This window comes from Miniopterus natalensis, chromosome 19 (assembly GCF_054644295.1).
Source record: "Miniopterus natalensis isolate mMinNat1 chromosome 19, mMinNat1.hap1, whole genome shotgun sequence".
NCBI classification, from domain to species: domain Eukaryota; kingdom Metazoa; phylum Chordata; class Mammalia; order Chiroptera; family Miniopteridae; genus Miniopterus; species Miniopterus natalensis.
Genome location: NC_142099.1, coordinates 2012832 through 2036969, shown reverse-complemented (window position 1 = coordinate 2036969; position 24138 = coordinate 2012832). Strand labels below are relative to the sequence as shown.

At 48.9% G+C, this 24138-nt stretch overlaps 1 protein-coding gene across 2 annotated transcripts in view; it reads right to left on the bottom strand.

Annotated features, from left to right (window-relative positions):
• Positions 1-624: 624 nt before the first annotated feature.
• SNX7 (sorting nexin 7) overlaps positions 625-24138 on the bottom strand; it is a 32788-nt gene continuing 9274 nt past the window's right edge. Inside the window, exons 4-9 of one of the 2 annotated variants that reach the window (XM_087827609.1) lie at positions 23356-23520; positions 22009-22207; positions 18872-19071; positions 17295-17381; positions 5001-5177; positions 625-1024 (exon numbers count right to left, since the gene is read on the bottom strand). In XM_087827609.1, the coding sequence (XP_087683735.1) occupies positions 947-1024; positions 5001-5177; positions 17295-17381; positions 18872-19071; positions 22009-22207; positions 23356-23520 (906 nt within the window). In that variant the 3' untranslated portion in view covers positions 625-946. The remainder of the gene's footprint in view (positions 1025-5000; positions 5178-17294; positions 17382-18871; positions 19072-22008; positions 22208-23355; positions 23521-24138) is intronic. The other variant, XM_087827610.1, reaches the window with a different exon arrangement.

The following is a 24138-nucleotide window of genomic DNA, read 5'->3' as shown; positions in this document are numbered from 1 at the left end:
CTACAATAAAATCAATGAAAAAAATGAGATACCGCTTCATCCACTAGGACGGTTATAATAAAAGGAAAAAAACACTCAGGAAATAACCAGTGTTAGTGGGGTGGAGAGGGGGTTCCTCTTGCACAGCTGGCAGGAACGTGAAATGGTGCAGCCCCCTTGGAAACAGTCCGATGGCTCCGTAAATGACTTAATATAGTTGTGACTTGACCCCACGATTTCTTTCCTAGGTTCAGGCCCAGGAGAAATAAAAACATGTTCACACAAAAACTTATACACCAACTTTTATAGCAGCGTTATTCGTAGGAGCCAAAGTTGACAACCCAGAGGTCCAGCGGTGAAAAGATAAACAAATACGATGGGTAAACAAAATGTGATATCGCCAAACAATGGCACCTGTTTTAAAACAGTGGAAAACAATTACTTAGCTTGTTATCATTAATGTTTAATATTAAATCATTTTTAATATTTACTCAAATCCCTGATATGGAAGTGAATGGTATCTGAGAGGCAGCTGTGATGAAATAAAGGTGAACGCACAGTAGGCTTGTTAACGTGCTGAATTCATATAGAATCTGCTTCAGAGGCTTAAGCTCTGGCAGAAAAAGAACACACCACGGCCATTCATTTCATATTAAATTTTTTATTAAAATGGAGTCTTTATGATATACTTAAAATGACATGTTGCACAGACAAATATTTAAGAAAAACATTTTTCTATATCTCATTATTGGCATATGAATCTAAGAACATAGTTAGAACTAAGCTATACACGTATATCCCCATTTACGACAGCGATCTGGAAAGCCCGGGTTCCACCCTGCTGGTTTTCCAGATTGTGGGAAACATCTTTCCTCCGCATTGTAAAGGATACGCCCCATCCCGAAGGAATAACTTTGGCTCATCGATGCTGTTCCCGAAGGTCACGCGGGGGAAGCCTTCCGCGGGGTTAAGGCTTGTCTCCGGGGGGCTCTTTGGCGCAGAGGTCGGTGTGTGACGTGAGGAAGGACTCCCAGGTCGCAAGGCACTGAGTAAGGGAAACGCCGGTGAGCAGGCCTCGGGGGCAGCGCCCAGGGCGCGGGCCTCACCTACCTGTCGGCGGCCGTGGGCCCTGCTCCCTCTCCCGCCGGCCTGCGGGCCCTCGTCACGCTCTACAGGTTTTACCTCTCGAAGAGGGAAACTATGGCTCAGTGAGGGGAAAGCACGGGGCAGTTAAAGGATTAGCATGGATCAGTTTGCGGAAAGGACCACCACTACCCCCCGGCTGAGTTACACAGGGAAAGGTGGCCTGCTCGGACCTGGGGAGGCAGGTGGGAGGCGTCTGGGCGGAGGGGTGGGGCCCGACCAGGCCTTCATCAGACCCGAGTCCCACGACAGCAGGGGTCTGCACAAGGCCATGATCGCCGTGAGTTTCCTCATCTATAAATCGGGTTCATGGCCGAGCTCCCTCACCACTAGAGCGACTGTGAACATTCAATTTACGTAACCTGTATCCAGCTCTGGGCAGGATGCCCAGCACAAAGCAAGTGCTCAGAAAATTAGCAATTGCGCCCAGCAGGGCGTGGCTCAGCGGTTGACCATCGGCCTAGGATCCAGGAGGTCGCGGTTCGATTCCCGGTCAGGGCACACGCCCGGGCTGCGGGCTCGATCCCCAGTCAGAGGCCTGCAGGAGGCAGCCGATCAACGACTCTCATCATGGATGTTTCTCTCTCTCTCTCCCTCTCCCTTCCTCTCTCTGACATCAATAAAGATTTAAAAAAAATTAGCGATTGTGATGCAGTGATGGTCTGCTGGGATGAGGTGGCGAGAGTTGGCCGCTGACGTGCCACAGGAAGCGAGGGAGGCTCAGAAGGCACTGGAGAAGCTGGAGATGCACCGACATTAACGCCATGACTTTACCCACCGGTCCCCCTGCTCGCCTAGTCTCGGCACCTGCGTGAGGTTTTGCCACAACAATTTTAAGAGCTTGTGTGTTATATAGACAACGAGGACAGTGTTTCTCATCCAACATACTGGAAGCGAGGGGACAGTACAGCAACATTTTTTAAGGGGAAGAAAAAACGCCATCAAGGAATTGATTTCCCCCCACTTTGAAATCATTACAATTAGTTGGCCCAGGTGACATCACTTATATTTGAAAAAATATTGAAGCTCAACTATGTAAACATCTCTACATGAAGCCAATATCGTTGCAAAATAAATTACACTATAAAAATTGTAGACCGTGCCTGAAATGGGGGCAATGAGCTGTGCGACGTTGTAATAATTGCTTTTTACCACCTAAACCTGAGATTCTAATCAGTAATGGAACCTTTCAGGAGCTGCATATTTTAAAATTATGAAGAGTCATCAATCTAGAAAGAAATTAGAGATGGTGGTGCTAGAGGAAAGCAACTCCTATCATTTTGCAACAGCTCAAAATCATTCATAAATTTCGTTTTTGGGGAAGTCTAAACTCGGCTTCTAAGAATCACCTGCCAACTTATAATTTGAGAAATATCAATAACTTAAAAATAACGTTAGGGTTTGCATATTTTTTCCCCTAAAAATTACTTCTCTCTCTCTCAACAATATAAGTAATAAGCGTGCATTTGTAAATACTGCAAATGCCCGACTGCAGGAGAGAACCCGCAGGGACTCATTAGCTACAGACGCCACCGTGTGGTCCTCTCCGTATTTTTTTGTACTGAGTCTAGATTCCTACCTCAAGATCTGCTAGAGAGAGGGAGCCCGGGTACCCGTCATTCCACTTATTTCCACACCTGGGAAAACTGGGGCTCCTTCAGGTCTAATACACTGAGTCCTTATAGGAAGAATGAATCCAAGAGCCAAAATGTGAGTGCGTATCTTGCCCACACGAACTTTTTCTCTATCTTACCATCATCATTTTTGGCTAATAACAAGCCAGTTACGTGAAGCGTGTCCAGTTTCATCCGACTGGACACCTGAAACATCCAGCGTTCCTGGGCTTGTTTAACCAAAACCCAGGAAACTGAACCGAAGACCACGCTTACCTCTGTATTCCCGGACAATTACCGGGGCGCAGCTGTGGCGGTTAAGTGCTTTATTTGAAAGCATTTCACATGGTTTCTAATTTTATTTTCCTAAGGAGTCGTGAGGACTGTGTGCGGACGGGAGGTGAGGTAGCAGGAGGAGTTATCGACGCCTCTGTTTAAATGAGTAACTTTACATGAGGCAACTAATAGCATCCGGCATGACGGGACCTCTGACCTGGTTATGCAACCAATGTTTTTTGTTTTAATATGTTTTAATGATTTTAGAGAGAGGGGGAGGGAGAGGGAGATAGAAACGTCGGTCGGCTGCCTCCTGCACGCGCCTACGGGGGATCCGGCCCACACTCGGGCCTGTGTCCTGACCCGAACGGGACCAGTGACCTCCTGGCGCAGGGGCAACGCTCCACCCACTGAGCCACAGCAGCCAGGCGCAACCCCATGCTGTTATGTGGACACACTCAGGAAGGGTCATGCAGACAATTAGCAATATTTTGCTCTGAACCCAGCAAGTTGTTTTTCTATAGCGGTGTTTAACCGCACCACGCCAGGAGACGGTTACGGGCACTCTTTCTCTCTCCTTTATTTGTCGGAGTACTTAGCTCTGCTGTTGCTGTCCCTGTTTGTTCTTAGTGCCCAGGTATTAATTTTATAAGAAAAATAAGGCTATGAAACAAGGACCTCCGTCCGCTGACTAAATAAGCTGTGCAAAGGGATAAATAGTGTTAAGTATTATGTTCACCTATCAACAAACTGCTGTGTTTGTCAAAAATCGACATTATGTGCTCTTTCCGTGCTACGACATCAAAATTAAGCTTTCAAAGAGCACGTCCCTTCAATTTGTAAAACACAGTAAGGATCGCGTCCTTTCAAATCTTCTCACCGCCGTCGTCATCAGCATCGCTGCCATCAGCGTCCGCAACAAACGCGGATGCTCTTTCGTGCCTGCTGGGAGCAGTCGGGCGCTCGTGCCTGTCACCCAGCGCCGGGCTCTGCGGTCGAGCATCCCGTCAGGGGACAGCCGGAAATCACTGTCTTTGGTGAGTTATTTGGGTACCAACGAGACTTTGACATGATTTACTCATGTGCAGTTGGATTTGGGGTTTATTTTTTTGCCATTCGCATTTTCAAAACAGACTCAATAAATTTATTCTTAATTACTGACCCTACAGGACAAAATGGGAATGGCCTCGTTTTATAAAATGCCTATTCTGTATTTGGCGCCAACGGTCTCCAGGTAAATTCCCACATCTAAGCACATTTCAGTGTGACAATAACTGGCTTCTGGTACAGGCCTCTGCCTTATAGTCGTAATCTGATTTTCCTCAATCACTTTAATATTTAAATTTTACTTTATAAACCAGCTGCGACCGTTTCTCTTCATAAAAGTAAGTCCAGAGGCAAATGTTTATACTGTATTTCATCCATCACACTGGAAACAAACCCCTCTGGGGATTTATCTTTGCAAATGTTGATGAGAAAATAAACATTTCCATAAGAATGTGGTTAACCTTACAAAGGGGACGGAAAGGTTCTGGAACACTCCGCCTGCCTGTGTATCTGAGATACTCCGAGGGTAACAGGCCCCAGCGGGCTGAGGCTGGTGCAGGTGCCCAGCACGGTGCGCGCTGAGTAGGGAGCCTGGGCCACCTGCCAGTCACCTAGAAGTTACTCAGGAAACACCCAGCAAAGCAGATACCTGGGGCCGGGGGCCTCCTGAAGTTTTAATAAAGAAAACCAACAACTCCTGCAATTTCATGTGTCCCAGGGGCACCGGGGGCTCGTGTGTGTAGAGGAAAAAGGGGACCCGCCCTCCTCCCTTGTCACCCACACGCGTCTCAGCGGGTGGGTTTCGGGTCAAACGGGCAGGGCCCCGGCCCCGAGCCGCGGAGAGGCTCTGGGCGCAGCGCTTGCTCTTAACGCACTCCCGACACAGGCCGGTGGACGGGAAAGGGACCTTTGAAACGAGGCGACGCCAAGGGCCATCCTCACCTGCTCGTAATAGTGGATGTTCCGCTCGGCCGTGTCGGAAAACGCCGACTTGAGGTCGTTGCGCATGTTCAGCTTCCACCGCTCCCAGTCGGCCTTGAGCGCGTTGTTGGCACATGCCACCCTGTCCTCCAGCCTCCCGACCTCTCCCGCCAGCTGGATCGGGCACAGAGAGATCGGCTGAGGAGGCATCGCGTCTAAGCGGACGTTATGCCAAAGCAGCTTAAGGATTATTCTGTTTTGAAAAGTCACCAGACTTAGCGCAAGGACCAGCTGAAGTCGGAAGAGCACCCCATGGGTGAGCGGAGGTGTGACGCCGGCCACCACTGAGCACTGGGCCCTGGCTCAGTCTCGCCACCCTGGGCTTCAGTTTCACTATTTATAGAACATCAGCAGCAGCTGATAAAGGGAAGCCGACCCCCACCCCCTCCAGTGCTGTCTCTGAGATGAGCCAGCCACTCCCCCCGGGGTCTGGGCTCCCAGACCCCTGCCAGGTGTCATTATCTTAGTAGGAAAAGGAGAAGTATTAGGTATTTCCCCCTCATGGAATCAGCTCCCCATGATTTCAATTCTAGGAGACTCTAATCCAGGGGTGGGGAACCTTTTTCCTGCCAAGGGCCACTTGAATATTTATAGTATCATTCGAGGGCCACACAAAATGATCAACTTAAAAATTAGCTATGAGCCCAGCCGGGCATGGCTCAGTGGTTGAGTGTTGACCTAGGATCCAGGTGATCAGGGTTCAGTTCCCGGTCGGGGCACATGCCTGGGTTGCGGGCTCGATCCCCAGTCGGGGGCGTGCAGGAGGCGGCTGATCAATGACTCTCTCATCACTGATGTTTCTCTCTCTCTCCTTTCCTCTCTCTGAAATCAATAAAGATATATTTTTAAAAAAATTAGCTATGAGAAAAGCTCCTAGGTTTATTGAATTTCGAGTCCCGCCTGCGGTCACCTTGGCAGGGCCCAGACCAAATGATTTCTGGGGCCTTATACGGCCCATGGGTCGGACGTTCCCTACCCTGCTAATTGGTAATAAGCACAAAACACCTAATTCGAATTAAGAATGATCCGGACTATATCTTTCCTAACAATTTAGAAAAGCACGTTATTATTGGCTGTCCTTTCCCTTGGTTGACTTCAATTCCAGCAAGTTCTCTGCCACAGGAACGACGCTTTCAGGTGGCACCGTCCAGCCTCTGAACGCAGACCGTCAATACAAGTGAACCTACGCGGGCGCGTGAGGTGCCTCAGAAACCTGCAGGCCAGCGGAGCCCCTCCCGCCACCCAGCAGGTGCCAGCGACTCTCCAAGGAGGAAACTCGGCTCCTGTTCTCCGCTGCAAACAGCACGGAAATGCTCGGAAGGATTAAAGCTGGGTAATTCTTTCACAGGCACCCGAGGTGACTTGGCCCTCTGTTGGCGGAAACATGCCAGCAGCGAGCGAGCAACCTTTCCCCCCAATAAAATGCTGTAATTCCGGAGTAAGCAATAAAAGCTTGTAGGCTAGTGAAAAAAAGATTTATATTTAACAGCAAGGCTCATGGGCAATTTTTAGCCTCAGTTACATACAGCGAGAAATTAGCCACACAGCTAAATGAAAACCATTAATACCGGGAGCTCAGGCAAAGGACACAGGCTCCCTCTCCAGTGGCGCGTCCCTGGAACAGCACCTACAGTGGCCACAGCAATGAACCCTATTGAGTCACACACTCCTCAGAAGTTATTTCATCTGCATACTAAGGCTGCCGACGGACATTTCCCCCCAACTTGGGAGGAACTCGAGGGAAGTCTTCCTAGTCACTGAAAAACCCTGTCCAGCAACCGAAGGCCCAGAATATTCCGGACGTTCTCTTAGGCCTTCAGTATTTCTTATTTATCAGAGACTAGTGATCCGTTTTTAGGAAATAGCTTAGTTCATTCAACAGCTATTTGTTGAGCACTTACTACGTGCCTCGCCCCACGCCAGGCACGGTGCCCCTCTGTGGACCACTTTCCTCATTCCGTTTTCCACACATTGATCTCACAGGAGCGCATCTTAACTTATCAGAAGTCCTCTCGCTTCTGATACCAGTTCATGATGAGACTGGAGTGAGTTTCTGAACCTGGGATTCCTGGATCTGCGTTCATACTGAGCGACGACGGCCTAGAGGATTGCCGGTGTCAGGGACAAACACGGCATCGTTTTGATAGAGACACTGTGGGAACAGCATATGAAAATGTTTTTAACATAAACACAAATATCTTACGGAGGAGCGATAGTCACGCAAAACTTTAAAATTTGAGCTTACATGGGCCATCGATGGGGCAACTGGGGCGTGTGTCCCAACGTCCCTACATCAAAGAAAGTAAACGCTTTTGGTAAAGATGTTTGAACTCCGCACGCCATGAAAATATGCGTTAGAAGCAAATCTGCCTAACTGCTAAACTATATATTGAATAAATAATTAATACACTTGGCATGATAATTCTAGGGGAGTTAATTGCCGTGATTACCAACAGCTCTGTCAAAGTATCATTTATAAAAATTACAGACGGAGCTAGCAGATTCCCCACTGTCTCCTGCTGCAGAAATAGCTGCCAGGAGAACACATCACGCTTCCTCAGTCCCTGCGATCTGCCCCTGCGAGACCGTGACCCAGGTGGGGTCCCATCGCCTCTAACAAAGAACCCCTTCCACGGACTATCCCCGCCCCCAGCCTCACTGATCTCAGACGATTGGCTGGAATTGGTGACAGGTAAGCAGCCCTCCCCTCCCCCCACGACTGTCTCCACAGGCACAGCAGCGAGGCCACGTGGGCGGCAGTTAACCTCAGGTTCAGGGGTGACCGAGCCCAGCACCTCGGGAACGGGCCCGCGCCTGGGTCATGGGAGGGTGATTTCTACAGTGACAAGTGACGGCCACCTCGCCCAGATCAGCCCAGCGCGTGGAAACTTGGGAGGCCAGCGTGACCTTGATCTAGAAGCTGACATTTCTGGTGTGAGCCACGGTGACTACAGTCCTTTCCCCGCAGCTTCATCGGGGTCTAACTGACAAAGCTGCGTGGCTGGCGGGGGCCGCACGGCCGCGGTCATTCTTACTCAGAAACGGACGCGAAAGTCCCCCCAAAACAGAGCCAAATCCAGCCAGGGCCTTGCTGGCCTTACCCAGGGACCCAAGGCTGGTTCACATGAAAGAATCTCAGCGCGAATCACCACAGTCAGTACATATTGAGGAAAATCATGCAATTATACAGCAGATGCAGAAAACCACTCAGTGACACCCAAGGCCGCGTCCGACTCAACCTCTCGTCACACGGGAGTCGGTAAGAACGGCCTCGACCTGGTTAAACACTGACATCTATATTCTATAGCAAACATAACTACTAATGGAAAAAATCGTGACAGCATCATTGACTTTGGAGTTTGGAATAATACAAGGATGTCCCGTCACAAATAACATAATGCATTTTTTAGCCAGCTCAGTAAGAAGCAAAAAAGAATTCAACTATAGTGATTGACCGAGTAAATGAGAACGATCACTATGCGCCCATGATAGGATTTTCTACATAATAAATTCCAAAGAGTCTAGAAACAAATTATTAAAATTAAAAATAATTTAGAAGATTGCTAGATATAAGATAAATATGGTAAAGTGAATTACATTTCTATACTCTGGCCAAAAAAAACCCAAACCACCCAGAAAATAAATTTTTTAAAATATATAATTTATGATAAATACAAAGGAATAAGATACTTAGGAATAAATTTATCAAAAGATGTAGAAGGCCCTTTTGGAAAAAGCATTTTTAACCTTTATTAAGACATATCAAAGAAGACAAATAATTGGTGAGTTTTCTAAAAAACATTCGTCTGTTTTAAATCCTCTGGCTAATTCCCTTTTCATTTCAGCTAAACACCAGTTCCTCAGATAATCCTTCTGAGAACAGCATTTCTGTACAAAACAGGTTCTCTTTGCTATTGTCTGTCTCAACCCACTGTTCCTTTCCTAACATGCATTAGAACTAGCAATTATTTTACTTGTTGGTCTATGTACTTTCCTGTTGGAATGAAAGCTCTTCTCTCATGTGTCCATCTTTTGACTCCATATCCCAGTGCTATGCTAAGTGGGAATTTGATAAATATATGTGGAATGAATGAATAATTTTAGAAAAGTAAAATATTAGTAATAAATCTAGGCATGTTTACCTACTGCTTCTCTCTCTCTCTCCCCCCCCTTCCAAAATCAATAAATTATAAAAATAAATGAATAAATAAATATCACAGAAACTTAAAATGAGCCTATACCTAACCCTAAAGGCACATATCACCAACATTTTTGAGCAGAACAATGCAATTTGAGCATAATAGCTATTCTTACTGAAAAAAAAAATCTTGTTTTCTTTGCTAAAAGGCTTCTCTATTATCCCCTTTTATGGAACATCAACCATTCTATTTATTCAAATGCTGAAAATTTCTCTTCATAATCAGGAAAGCTTGGAAATGATCATTTCGAACCGTTCTTGAAAACAATACACCTAAATAAAAAGGTTTCGATTGGCACTCCATCGGGAGACTCGCAAATTCAAAAACTCAGCTCTGATCTGACAGCTACCTCTTCTTAACAAGTATTAATTAAATTGCAGGGGAGAGAGGAGAGCTCTTAGCGAGAAGACGATGTTATTTTCTGATTTGTGAGCGAACGGGGCCGTGTCTGGAGAAATGAGATGCTGATTACACGCCGCTCGGCCCGATCACTAAGCAGCCCGCTCCCGGCTTCACAGGGCACAGGCTCCGTGGGGCAGCCCCAGGCCCAGCCCTGAGCCCGAGCCCCAGCCCCAGCCCCAGCCCCAGCCCCAGCCCCAGCCCCAGCCCCAGGCCCCAGCCCCAGCCCCAGCCCCAGCCCTGAGCCCCAGCCCCAGCCCCAGCCCCAGCCCCAGCCCCAGCCCCAGCCCCAGCCCCAGGCCCCAGCCCCAGCCCCAGCCCTGAGCCCCAGCCCCAGCCCCAGCCCCAGCCCCAGCCCCAGCCCCAGCCCCAGGCCCCAGCCCCAGCCCCAGCCCCAGCCCCAGCCCCAGCCCCAGGCCCCAGCCCCAGCCCGAGCGGCCCCTATGGAGACGCGCTTTGCAAAAACGACACACTGAGCCATCAGGTACCACAAACGTCCTCCACACATCACCTGTCAAGCCAGCGCCTCCAGCACCATTAACATCCCTCACAAAGGGGACAGTCATGACTCCCTGCGACCCTGGAGGCAACAGGAAGCCGGCTATTTAAACGCCCCGTTCTAGAAAATGCTCTCCCCTAAGTCCTCTGCACCGAGAGGCACACAAAGTACCAATCAGACTGAAAAGGAGCCATTTCTCCGTTTCTTTCCAGGTGCTTCCATGAGTCCTATTAACAGAAACCCTTTAAAAAAGAACATTGGGCCCTGGCTGGTGTGGCATCGCCCTGTGTACCGTTCCATTCCCGGGTAGGGCACATGCCCAGGTGGCAGGCTCAGTCCCCGTAGCCCATCGATATTTCTCTCTCATCCACGTATCTCTCTCCATCGCCTCTCTCTCTAAAAATCAATAAAAACATTTTTAAAAAAGAATAATGTATCTCCTTAAAAATAAAAACAAAAAATTCAAGGTCTTTTAACCTTTTGGACATGACAATTTCCTGTCTTTGTTTCTAAAGAACATCATCCAAGCTGAGAAATAGGCTGTATTATCATCAGGTTGTACTGAGGTTAGAAATGATTTCAGAGCCAAAATCTGAGCTGATTTATTTTACAGAACTTCACAGACTACACGATTTTCTGCCGTAAATTATTTTTATTTTACTCAGTACTTAATCAAACAACGTCTCACGTATTATCTCATTAAATTCTCACAGTACAGCTATCAGGTGACTATTACTTTTCCCATTTTATTAACAAGAAAAAGTGAGATTTATTGAGGTGGAGGTGACTTTTTTTGTAATTTCTTCTTGGAACCCAGGTTGTCCAACTTCTGGTCCAAGCTCCCGGAGAAACCTTCCTCTCCGAGCCTAGAACTCTGTTAATCAAAGTTCACCACTTTAGAGACAGGCACCAGGCCAGGGAAACACTGCTTCCAATCTTTCACGGAAACAGAATTTTTTGTTTTCAGAAGTACTATTGAGACGATTCATACCTCAAATAACATATTTTATGAGACCATTATACAGCCTCTAATATATTATTCTTTTGTACTTTTTTCCTCCAAACGTACCAAAATTTTTACTGACACAGGCTCTGGATTTATACACATGAATCCATCTTCAAAATATTTTTCTTCAAAGTCAGTATTATTTCTGCATGTTCGTGGATAGAGTAATTAATGTCTGATTAAGGATGCACGTTAAGTAACAGGCATCCAAGCCCTCTCCAGGCCTCTGACCTGCTCTGAGCATAATCAGATATTTATGGAGGCTGGGCCCGGGGAGAGAGAGAGAGACTTGCGACAGACCCTCAGGACACATTCCTTATTCACAAAAAGCTTAAATTAAAAGGGGGAAAAAAGGAAACGGAATCTATTTTTAGTTTCTTTATGGGACAGCTGTTTAAACTACTCTATCTACAGCCCGGCTGGTGTGGCTCAGCGGTTGAGCATTGACCTAGGGTCCAGGAGATCACGGTTCGGTTCCGGGTCAGGGCACATGCCGGGGTTGGGGGTTGGATCCCCAGCCAGGGGCGTGCAGGAGGCAGCCGACCCATGACTCTCTCTCATTGATGTTTCTCTCTCTCTCCCTGAAATCAATAAAGACATATTTAAAAGAAAATAAACTATCTACAGTAGGTAGGCAGAACTCCCCAAACCAAGGCACGCCCCCACAGGACGCCAAACGTAGAAGTTCTTAAGTCCTGAGAAGACAGGTTGGGGATGTTAAGCTGTCCTCTCACTTGTCCCGCTACTTCTTCCGCAGAGTTCAGACAGCGGGGAAAGTGCTGCTAGAGGAAGACACGGAGCTTACAGTCTGTCTGGGGATCCTGGGTGACTCGTTTCACTACAGTCTCATGTAAAGATGGGCACATGGGGACCCTTCCTACCACTCAAACAACGACGCCTGAATGAGAGGCCTCCCGGGAAGGGACAGAGGGAGAGAGATTCCAGTCACTGCCTGGCCTTTGTTCTGGGAGGAGGCAGTCGAGGTCTTCCCACTACAGCGTCACTCGTCGCCCATCCCAAGCTCCCACCCGGGGTGTGTGTGCCACTCGGAGATGCCCCTACACTAAGCATGAGCGGCACATATTCATGAGTTGTTGACCCGGATTCCATTCCCCGCTCCCCTTTTCATGACCTGAAAGAGCCCCAACTTTTCCAGGTATTTACATGGGGGTAGGTAGTGGCTGGTCTAAGTCAATTCTGATGGTCCCAGGCCCACTCCAGGTAACTAGCTTGACCGTGGATTTTTCACAGGTCTGGCCAGCGAGATGTGAGGAGGAGTCTGCCGGGTGCTTTCTAGGATAAACCGTTAAAAAGAGATACACAAGAAAACAGCCCCTTCTCCGTCCACTGGGACGTGTCCTTCACATCCTTCCCGCTGGGTGAGTGTGTGTGTGTGGACGTGTGTGGACCTGCATGTCTCTCTCTCACACACACAGATGCAAAGAGACGAAAAAGAAGCAGAGAGAGAACAGATATTAGGAAATGAGGCACAGAGAAGGAAAGAAATTTGTAAAAATGGTCAGGCAAGAAAGGAAAGGCAAAAATATCTGAGAAAAGATAAAGGCAACCTCTGCCCCCTCCCCACTGTCAATATCATTCCTTTGCAGCTCAGAGAGAAGGCAGTGTTGCTCTCTGCAGCGTTTAGCATGCTATCGAGAACATTCAAGGATTAATAACCATTATTTGAAGATACGGGTAAAATACTGGCTCAAAAATAGCAAGTCACACAGAGCAAGGACCGGCGTGAATACATTTGGTATCTGTTTGTATCTGCTGAATGCGGCTACGTGCAAATCCAGGCCATAATGATCTTATGAAAATGCAAATTTATTTTTTGCTCACATAAATACCCTGCTGAACAGCTATGGCGTCGTCTCCAGATCCAGCTCTCGGATTCCGTGCACATATTGTTAAATGTCAAGTGTTTCATACTCATTTATATCTGAATGCTGCTTTGAGTGGAAAACTATAAATCACCCATTCAAAAATAAAAATAAAAATAAAACGGGCCGGCAGCGTTAGTTAGCAGCACAGATGAACCTTACTTATCTCACAGCGAGGCGGTGCGGTGAATAAGCATTTTCAGTCGGAGCTGCGACTCCGAAAACGTCTAAACTGCAAACCCACAGGTTCCTCCGAGCGCCGCGCTCCCCTCCTAACCCCAGACGCCGTCACCCCTCTGTCCCCACAGTCGGGGAGCCCGGCGGCCTGAGCGCCTTCCTCAGGGAGCCGTGGAGCAGCTCCCGGTCTCTCCTGCGTCAGGAGAGTGAAGCTCCTGTATCGAGCTGTCCCATCTCCAGCTCCAGCTTAGCTCAGTTTAGGGGGCCCCCGTCTGCCCTTCTAACAAGTCCGGATCACCAGCAGCTTGGAACACGGGCGGCCCCTGGTGCTGCGGAGGTGACCGCCCACCCGCATCCCTGAGCGTCCACTGCCCCCTGCAGCCCCACGGCCCTCGCTTCAGGCCCTCACTGGGTCCCCACTGCCTCGGGCCCGACACGTGACAGGGTCCCCTCCTATCCGACGGCGGCCACCTTCGCACCGCACCCCTTGCCTTCCCTGCACCTGCTCTCTGGACGTCAACCTGGTGCCTCAGTTTACCTCGCTTTTGGCGCTTTTCCTACTCATCACATCCACTCTGCATCGAGTACCTTCCCTGCTCCTCCGTCATTTCCCAGGACCCGTCTCTCATGTCAAAACGGCAGCCGCTGACAGCTCCTGGGTGTTACTCTCACCCAAGGAGTTTTCTCACATTGTATGATTTAATCTTGAAATAGGCTTCCCGGAAAGGAACCAAGTACTCCCCAAATTACAGGTGATAAAACGAGGCTAAAAGAAGCGAAGAAACTGTGTCCTAGGTCACAGACTTAATCAGCAGATGAGCTGGCATCTGATCCTACGTCGAATTCCAAAGCCCAAATGACAAAACTCTAAGTGAACAGCTACGCTGGCCCGCACATGAGTATCGGGGAAGTCTTCCCTGAGTCCAGGTTGTTCTGAACCCATTGATTTTATTATTGTGAGATAAGACCACAAACCACAAGCCCTGAGAAGCAGCCACTTTACAGCTGTCCAGGAAATAAATCAAGGAATTCGCTCCAAAACGTTATTTCAGTTGGCAGGAAAACATCAATTTCTGTGGGTGTATCTGAGGGAGAAGACCTTATAATAATGCCACCAAGGCCATCTGACAGCACACACACAGTCGCAGGCCGAGGGAAAGACCAGAGCCTTGTATTTGGATGCCACCAAGCCCACACAGAGGTCACGTGCCTGGCCGGTGTGGCTCAGTGGTTGAACGTTGACCTATGAACCAGGAGGTCGGGGTTCGATTCCCGGTCAGGGCACATGCCCGGGTTTCGGGCTCCATCCTCAGATCCCCAGTAGGGGGCGTGCAGGAGGCAGCCAATCGATGGCTCTCTCTCATCATTGATGTTTCTATTTCTTTCTCCCTCTCCCTTCCTCTCTCTGAAATAATTAAAAACATATTTAAACATTATTACAAAAAAAAAGATCACCTGACGTGCAACGTGACCTCTGGAATTGACATCACGGCTATATTTCTACCCAATAATTATAACTGCCCTTGTCTTGGCTGTCTTGGGAGAGCTTCGTGTCAATGACCTTCTCCGTGCGAGCTGCTGGGCTGGGCTCGCATTTCACATCCCACCCAGAGGCGCCTTTGATGGAGCCTCTGAAGGCGGCCCCACAGGTCTCCATAGAAATGGCCCCAGGGTGGTCTCCGCCGTGGCCCTGCTCCAGTTGCCATGGTAAACAACCAGGCTAGATTGCTATATTCAGCTCTCTGCCAGGGTCGCCATGGCGACTGCAAAGGATGGCTCCTTCGAAGGACCTCACAAGGGTGCGTTTCCATGGTGACCCCATCCTGCATCTTTCTAAGCAACTCCCCTTCGGCTGCTCTGTGACCAATCAGGTCGGGTTCATTTTGAAGGTTTCTCTCGAAGATACCATCCTAGCATGTAGGGATACTGAAGTGAGGTCTGTAAACAAACCGTTTGAAAATGTAAAGGGCACCACTCACAAATCATGCCATTCGTCCCTCCACAGTTTAGAAAGGATCGGTTTTGATGGGTAACAAAAAATACCTGCGATGTCTCCGCTTCGAGTCTTAATTCACTAAAAGTATCTTACAGAATATAATGCAGATAACTGAAATTTCAGATTTCTCCAATCTTACAGCATAGCAGCTCACTGGGTAAAAAAAATACTTTATAGCGGACCTGGCACATACAAAAATGGGATCGGAAATACAGATGGATCATTAGGTTATAATGAGATATCACGGAAATTTTTATAGAGCAAAAGACAAAATATTTGCAAGTCAAATGAAAAAAAAAAAAGTGATTTTTTACTCGAGTCGGGAAAGCAGAGCCATATTTGGGCCCAACTATATTTCTTCCTGTGATTTTGCGGTTGGAATAATCCCAACTACTCTTCCTTTCCACTTAAAATATGAATAGAAGCCATTCTGAACAGATGCTTGGCTTTTAAGCCATTTTACTACTCTCCCGAAACTTTAAAATAATTTACTTTTTCTAGTATTTAGTCAAGGGCAAAATTTTATCTAGTCACTAACTTGAATATCTTTAAAAATTATTTAACAAAACAATTCTACAGCTCTGTACACTGTCCCCCCACCCCCTTTTTCCTTCTAATGGACTCTAAATAAAATTGAAAAGCTACACACACACACACACCCCTTTATTGAATGGAAAAGGTTCATCTCGGGTTTATTCCACTACTTTCCTGTTTTTCTCTCTCACGGAGTCCACCTCCTCTGCCCACAGCAGCCCACCACACCCCATCGCACCCTGTTCAGGAGAATGAACTTGACTTTGAAAAACAAACACCATTATAGACACGGGGAGAAAGAACGAAAGATGATATAAAGAAAACCAGTAAGGGCATCATATCCTGTGTTAGAAAAACCGGGGACAAATTAAAGCAGTTTGGATGGGGGGCTACAATACTGCGGATAAATGGGGGTTTCAAGGACTCCCCTCCTCACCTGCTGTAAGCGCACTCAACACCCACCGACCTCCTCGAATTGAAAAAAAAAGATTAAGAAGGTCTCTTTCACAGAGAACTCAACAGAAGTCAACCAAGTTGTAATCTGTTCCCTTTTAAAAATGTTTTTTCAATTGACTTTAGAGAGAGAGGAACAGAGAGAAAAGAGAGAGAGAAACACCGACTGGCTGCCTCCTGCACGGCCCCTGCTGGGGGTGGAACCTGCAGCCTGGACTCGAACCTGCGGACTTTCGGCGCCCGGGGCAGGGCTAATCTTTCCCCTTGAAACCTGTTCTCTGATGGGCAGCATGGTCCGAGGGGAGCAAGCGATGCCATCGCCCCCAATCCCCCCTGGGTATCAAGACCTGTGTAAACTTGGCCAAGTTACTCCACCTTCCGAGCCCACTGCTCAACTTTAAAATGAGAATATGAATTTCAATCTGCAAGTAAACTATAAATACTAAAATGCTGCGTGTGCTAATAGCATGCCTGGAATTACAATACGCAGAAGGCCTCGAACCAAGGAGGGTCCTTCGAGACCACGTCAGGGGAAAGAAGGGAGAAGAAAGGTAGGCGAAAAAAGCTGAGTGGCTGTTGGAAGTTAATGAAGCCCCGGGATGGGTAGGTGAGTTCACTCTATTACTGGACCTCTTTTTATGTTTGAAAATTTCCATAAAGGGGTATGTTAAGACAAGGATTCAACTTGAAAACAAAGATACTTCACCTTTGTAAAGGTTTTCGCACTATCTGGAAAAAGCGTACAAGAGCACCCACGTATTTTGTATAAATACCTTATCAGCTAGATAAGCGCATCTATACACTGAGCGCTGGCTCACCTCCTGGAGCAGGGCTAGGGACTTCATACCTTCTAACCTCCAATTAGAAAAACAGACTTCATACTTTAATCATCCTAAGAAACAATATAAGACAGAAGGACTGAAAAGCACCACCGTTGAGCTTGCAGGCTCCCTGGGTGCTCAGTGTCTCATAGATTCGGGGAGAGATTTTGGGAGAGGCCTTCGCATCGTCGGCGGGGGCGTGGAGGCGAGCACGCGCTGGAGCTGCGAGGGCTGCGAGGAGCGCGAGGGAAGCCACTCGACGCTCCGTCAGGCGCCTTGGCGACTTACCAGGTCAGCGTCGGCCTTTTTGTACGTCAGAGCTTCCACCCTGGACTCCAGCTCTGCTTGTATTTGGTCTCTTCTTTTCATAACACCCTTTGTATTAAAACACAAGGATTGGATAATCTTTGCATCACAAAAATAGACATTTCAGAATATAAACAGCCATCATTCATTGGGGGAGGTAAAGGCTTCAAAATTTTTTTCGATCTCTAAAAGCTAAGCCTAAAGCAAGTATTTAGAAAGGGACACATACAACAGGTTAGTCCCATTTATTGAAGGTCTGTTTCCATAAAATGTAAAGAACTGGGCTTCGTGTAGGTAGACATTTTAGGTAAGAGGTTGCCCAGATTTAATCATTTTGTCGAGGCACATCGTTTTCATTACTTGAGCTCACACCGGAGAAAACCTCCCAGGATAAAGCAGACCCAGACTGCAGCCGACGTGCCGCTGCTCACACCCAGGGCCCACCCAGCAACGCGGCCAGCGAGGGGCCCCCACGCGGTTCCTCCGGCCGCCGTCATGGTTTCTCCCCACCTTTAGCGGTGCGCGGTCTAAACTGTGTCATTTCCATCTTGACTGATAAAGAGCCAAACACCCTGATAAGGGGAACGAATACGCCACTTAAAATGACACAAATCAGATCTCTGAGCCGTGACACGGAGCCGAGATCAGTAACGGGGGAACTTTGGGAAGCGAGAAGGGAGCGTCCCCAGCGGGACCCCATGAAGTCGAGTAAAGGCAGGGACCTGAAACAGCCACAAAATATTTAATGATGCCCTGAAGGAAAACCTGGCTATGAGAAACCGGGAAGAGGCGGATCTCCTTCTGAAAGGCCAAGAGAGCTTTCCTCGCCAAGACAGAGGCAAAATAAAAACATAAAACCCACCAAATCAAGGGTCCACGAGAACAGCCCTGGCTGGCGTGGCTCAGTGGTTAGAGCATTTGCCTGGGCCTTGGGTTCGATTCCCGGTCAAGGGCAAGTACCTGGGTGGCAGGCTCGATCCCCGGCCTGGTTGGGGAGCACGTGGGAGGCAACCAATCCGTGTGTCTCTCTCACATCGATGTTTCTCTCTCTCCTTCCCTCCCTCCCTCCACTCTAAAAAAAAAAAATCAATGGAAAAAATTTCCTTCGGTGAAGATTAACGAAAAAACAAGAGCACACAAAACCAGAAAGCAGGCCTGGCTCCGGTGACCAAAGGCAGGAGAAACTCTGTCTGAACGTGGCCCGAACGTCGCCGGGTCCAACGTGCCTCCCAGCAGCGGGGACGCGGCCCTTTCGGGGAAAGACGCGTCTCGCGCGCTGCAGGTTTTTACAGTAAAACTTGAAAATGCTGCGGAAACAGCTCCCAGTCCCCGTCTGCACCCTGGCGGGGAGGCCTCGCACCGCGTCCGGCCCCTCGCCGCGCCGCTCCCCGCTGCTTGTCCGCCTCCCGTCCCGTGTGCGCGGCTCGGCTCGTCGGGGCGGCGGGCGGCTGTCGCCGGCCTGGTGCGAGGCCTCCTGCGGGGCCAGGACGGCGGGCGGGCCGGGACCGGCCTTCAGGAGCCTCGCCGGCGAGGGCGAGGCGGGGACGGCGGGCTCTTACCGCCAGCGTGTCGCCGTAGAGCACGTACTCGTGCAGCACCGGGAGCAGGGCCTCCGACAGGCCGCACACGCGCCGCTCGGTGGCCTCGCAGCAGCGCCGCACGCAGCCGGCCACGCCGGCCAGCGCGTCGGCCAGGCCCTCCTCCCACTCGGACCACAGGCCGTGGATGGGGCCGAACTCCTTCATCTCGTCGAAATATTCTGAAAGAAAAAACAGGTTCTTCGGTTCACAGACATTTTAGAATCCCTGCTGACGGACGGGAAGAGAGGGGCTGACGTCTGCCACTGTCCCGCACGGATGCTTAGGCACGAACGCAAGAAACTGGAGGTCGGCCCGCACCTGCCCGGCCGCCCGATGAGCTCGGGCCCGCCCTTGAAGGACGGCCGTCCACGGGTCGCCAATACAGCGTCCCTTTTTCATTCTCGGAAGTGTCCTGCTTGGGTGACAAATTGTACGGTCACCTCATCTTCGTGGAGTTCTGCCTCCCGAACACAGGACCCCTGAGTGTCTCACAGGCAACAGGACCCACAGACAGAGCCTGTCTTCCCCCTTCCCCTGACTCCATGCCCTGCCGAGGGCTAAAGGCTCCCGGAGATCTAGGCAAGACGTCGGGGCTGCACCCTGGACTCAGGTCTGCACGCTCATCGCCGCTTCCTACGTGTCTTAACCTTTGCCACCTGTCTGCCATCTACCTACCCATCCACCCACCCACCCACCCATCCTCACTTCCACGGTCATCAGCGCCTCTCGCTCGCAATGCCCAGTCTCCCTCTTTCCGTGTTTGTCACAGTCTATAAACACGGAAGATTTTTAGGAGTTAGAAAGTCCTCTGTGACCAGCCCTCACCCTGCCTCTCTGGATCCAACGCTTGAGATTCTCCACCAAAGATATTTTAATGGAAGCCAAGATAGCCGCTCATTCATGAACATCTTACGCTCTCTCTTAACTCAAACATTGCACGTACCCCTCTGCCTGGTCCTCTTATCGTTTCTACCACCCAACAGCCTACTTTGAATCCCTTCAACCACAGTGTAAGTAAATCTCTCCTGAGACCGCGCCAAAGGAGTCGCAGACGCTTCGCCTCAGGGAGCCCATCGTGATTTCAGGGCTCCAGTCAAGCCTGCTGTTTCTCACGCTCCCACCACCGGAGTCTGGTGGGATTCCCTGCCCAGCTGACATGCTCCTGGGCCATATGCTCCCTGAAGCAGGGGCTGAGTCTTATCTTTTTAAATCTCAAAGCCTGATGCATAATGTGTTCAATAAATATTTTCACATCAGTGAAAGAATAAATGAGTAACAAAAGGACTCTTCAATGCTTGATAAGCCATTTATTAAAAAACTTGGATTTCATTTTAAAATCTGGATGCTTTTACATTTTTGCTTTCACACTATCAACTTTCAGTTTTTTATGGGAGAGAATGAATAAGCCGTGAGCTTTTTTTTTTTGTCTAGCTACTGAACCGGTGATCTTGGAGTTCAGGGGATGACGCTAACCAACTGGGCCACACGGGCCAGGGCACCCATTGATTCTCGATGAAGCAGACTTTCCTACCACCAAAGCTTATGTTCCTTCATTATTTTTTCAATCATTAATTGAGCACCTACTACGTGTGAGGTGACACCATCTAGATACTAGAAATACAACAAACCTTTTCCCTCTATGTTCTGATTGAACTTACAGTTTAATGGGGATTCGGGGGAGAACAGACAATATAGGAATTTTAAATAGTTAAATTCTAAAACCAATGTATATTAGGAAATATATTTTCTGACTTAGCCATCTATTTTTAATATAGGTAAATGCAATTAGAAAATTAGCAAAAAGTCATCATGGAATTAGAAAGAAACCATGATGGAATAAAGTCTAAGTTATAAACTAAAAAACAATTAAAAGTAAACAAACAAATCAGAAAGAAACTAGAGAAAGGAAATAGTGATAGAAAAATAAGAAAAGGGACCTATTTTCCAATTTACAGATCTCTCTGCCACACATGGCCAGGCCCTAATACAGTGCTCGCCCCTTGCAAAATCCCCGGGAAATGTGGAAACCTGCTTCCTGAAGCTACATCTTTGATTTTAAGCTCCGGTCCCTGTTGAACACTTAGACCAACCTCACAGGACGACATCCCCAAATCGTAAGCTCAGGGCTCGCTTCACGGTTATTATTTACACGTGGAACAAGAACAGCTATTGGTTGATGAGAGCAAACGGGGCCTGGCCATGACTAACTCCCAAACCACTGAGGAATCAGGAATGTTCACAGTGTGTCTGGGCAGAAGCCACACTTTAAAGGTGAAACTCTAACTTAATGTTGCTCGGCTCCTCACATGAGGAGCTTGGAAGTCGCCACTGGGTCCTAACAACCACTAAAATGCTGAAAGGACTGAAAAACCCACATCTTTTCTTGGAACTGTAATGGGGGGGGCAGGACGCAGGACAAACCACTGTCCCCAGGACGGTGATGACAGACGGGCAGAAGCAAGGAATCGGCCTTCCCGGGGCAGAGACTGGAGGGCAGAGACCAGCGCTGGAGCCAGGGCCAGACACTCCATTCTCAACAAGGCCTGACCTCAGGGGACCTGGTCACAGAGCCTCACCTGGAGGGGTGTCGTCAGAGCCTCACCCACTTGCAGGGGGGGGACCCTCAACTCCAGCCCGCTCTGGCCACTCTGTCCCCATAAGGGGGGAAGAAAAACCTGGGAACCTCTGTGCAGTTCAGTCCAGAGGCCCAGGCTCCCTAAAACACTCGTGAAATCCTAGGACTGAGGACACTTCCCCGCCTCCTCGCCTCCCGTGACACAGTTGCTGTGACCGGGTGTATCAGGCCCGGCGGTCAAGAAAAAAGCCAAAAAAAGGCTCATAAAAGGCAAAAAACGCCATCTGAAGGGACAGAACAGGCCTCCGACGTGGCGGGGATGCTGGATCCGTCGGAGCAGGGACTTAGAGCCGCGACTAAACTGTGAGGGCGCTGAAGGGTGAGGTGTTCACGGGGAAGGGCGAGGACAGACGCCACTGCGAGCCGAGCGCAGTGCCGAGAAAGCACCCGGGCGGCGCCAACTCCACGCGGCCCCCACGCGGGAGTGAAGACCCGCCCGGACCAAGGAGCTTCAGCAGCGCGTCCCAGTGATTCGACATACCCCGCTCCTCCTTGTAAATCCTCTGAGATATCTTGTCGATCAAATTTATTTTCTGGGTAAACGTTTCGATGAAGTCGCTCATCTGCACGAACTCCTCGGGGCGGCCCTTCAGGCCTCTCATGGACAGGGCGGCCGCCCGGACCGTCTGGCCCACCTTGCTGAGCAGCCCGGGGCCCTGCTTCTTGTGAAAAGACAGCTCCTGGAAACGAAAACATGAAATATCGGTGGTAGAGAAGCGACAGCGTTCTCAAATCCAAGTGACAACGAAACCCAATGAGAAAATTAAATCAAGATAATAACGCGTTTCATCTACGTCTTTTTTTCACTGTAGTCTGGAGCGGATGCGTTTCCCGGGGCGCAGCTCCTCCTCCGGGTCTCAGCCCCTCGGCGGGGGGCAGAGGGGAGCAGAGGGGGGCGCGTTTCCCCCGAGCACGGAGCTTTACGAGGTTACAGACAGCTGCTTCACGGTTAACGCACGAGGGACAGGGACAGGCTTGCAGGACGGAAAAAGTTCCCATCACTTTGTGCGCAAACAAGGACAGGTGCCCTGCCTGACCCGGCAGCACACTGAGCCGGGGGGGCCTCGGCGTCACTTGATAGAGTGAACGTCATCAGAGATGGCACGGGCGACCCTGGCCAGCTGTCGCCGCCACCACTGACTGCGGACAATGTCCCTAAGAGCTCCTAGGGTCCTGGGTCAGGCCACAGACTCATCTCATGTGGGTCACCACGGGCTCCCGCACAGCACGACCTGCCAAGGCTGAGATGGGCCACTTTCTAGCTTCTATCCCTTGGGCAACAACTGAGGGGCTGAGAAAACTCAACGTTGGTCTGTAATTGTTTAATATCGACTCTTGGTGCTATCCATGCTCTTTCTGATGAGTTATGTCGTCACAGGAAAGAAAAAAGGAGAGGCACTTAGACGGTTTCTGTATTAGAAATTGGAGACCCCCCCCAATAAGTAATTGAAGGAAAAGTAAAAAATTGTATTACCCATCTAGGTGCCAACCCATCCATCTGTCCATTTAATAAAGGCGTCTACCCTAACTTGAAAAGCCCAACTTAACTATCCACGACTACTCAAGTGTCAGTAAGAGAAATATATTTGTGTATGCTCAGTACTGGCTACACGGGACATTAAAAAATCTACCAAGAGAACCAGGAGCACGCAGCCTGTGAGAGAGGGACTGGTCTCTGCTATTTACACGTAGATCTGACACAGGGCTCGTCTGCGGGCCGCGCCTCCAGTGTCTAAAAATTCTTCATTCCAGGGCCCTGCTGCCTGGGGAAGGTACAACCTCCTACAGACGCTGAAGGGTTACATGAGCGCCGATGGGAAGTCTTTACCGAAGCCTGTGCAGTGAGAAACACTTTGAAGTCCCTGTTGAACGTTAAAGTTGGATGGTCAGCGATGCGGTTCAGAAACTTATTCAGCGCCTTCCTGCGCGTCTCGATGAAGTCGTCGTTGAACCGCTCCACCATCCCCTTCACTATAAACTTCTCCGGCAACGGCTGAGGGAAAAAAAACACGCAAAAACCAAAAATGTTCAGAGGGTGCCTGAGCGTCGGGTGGCGGGAGGACCGAAGAGATTCTACACGGTTCCGTTTTAGAGGCTATCTGAACATGCGATCGTTTCTCATCATTTTAAAAATTCACATTAAAACCAAACATGACAAAATTTTAACATTACAGTAGTTAAAAAAAGGAAATCTGTACTTAGATCGAAAGTTTTAAAACAAATGTTTCCAACACAAAATGAATTACACTGAACGCGCAAGGTCTGGAGTTTGGTTTTGGGCATTTTAACGACTTGAGAGACAAGGTGGCAGCCGTTCCGTGAAAAACAGTGTCGACTTCATCTAAAAAATTCTGCCTTTTCATAATTTAGGATACTGATTCCTTCTTGTTTTCTTCCAAACTTTTTTCCATACGTACATTAAAATGGAATTTTAACTGACGTTTCATCCTAATAGAGATCGGAGGGAAATAATTGGAAAATCTAAGTTTGGATAAAAGTAGAGTGTAGCAAATATTTAATGGTTGAAAACCTACATTCTGTTCTTTTCACACACATGAAACACTGTGAAAGCAAAGAAATCCTTCGATCGCAATAACCCGCCAACCTGAAA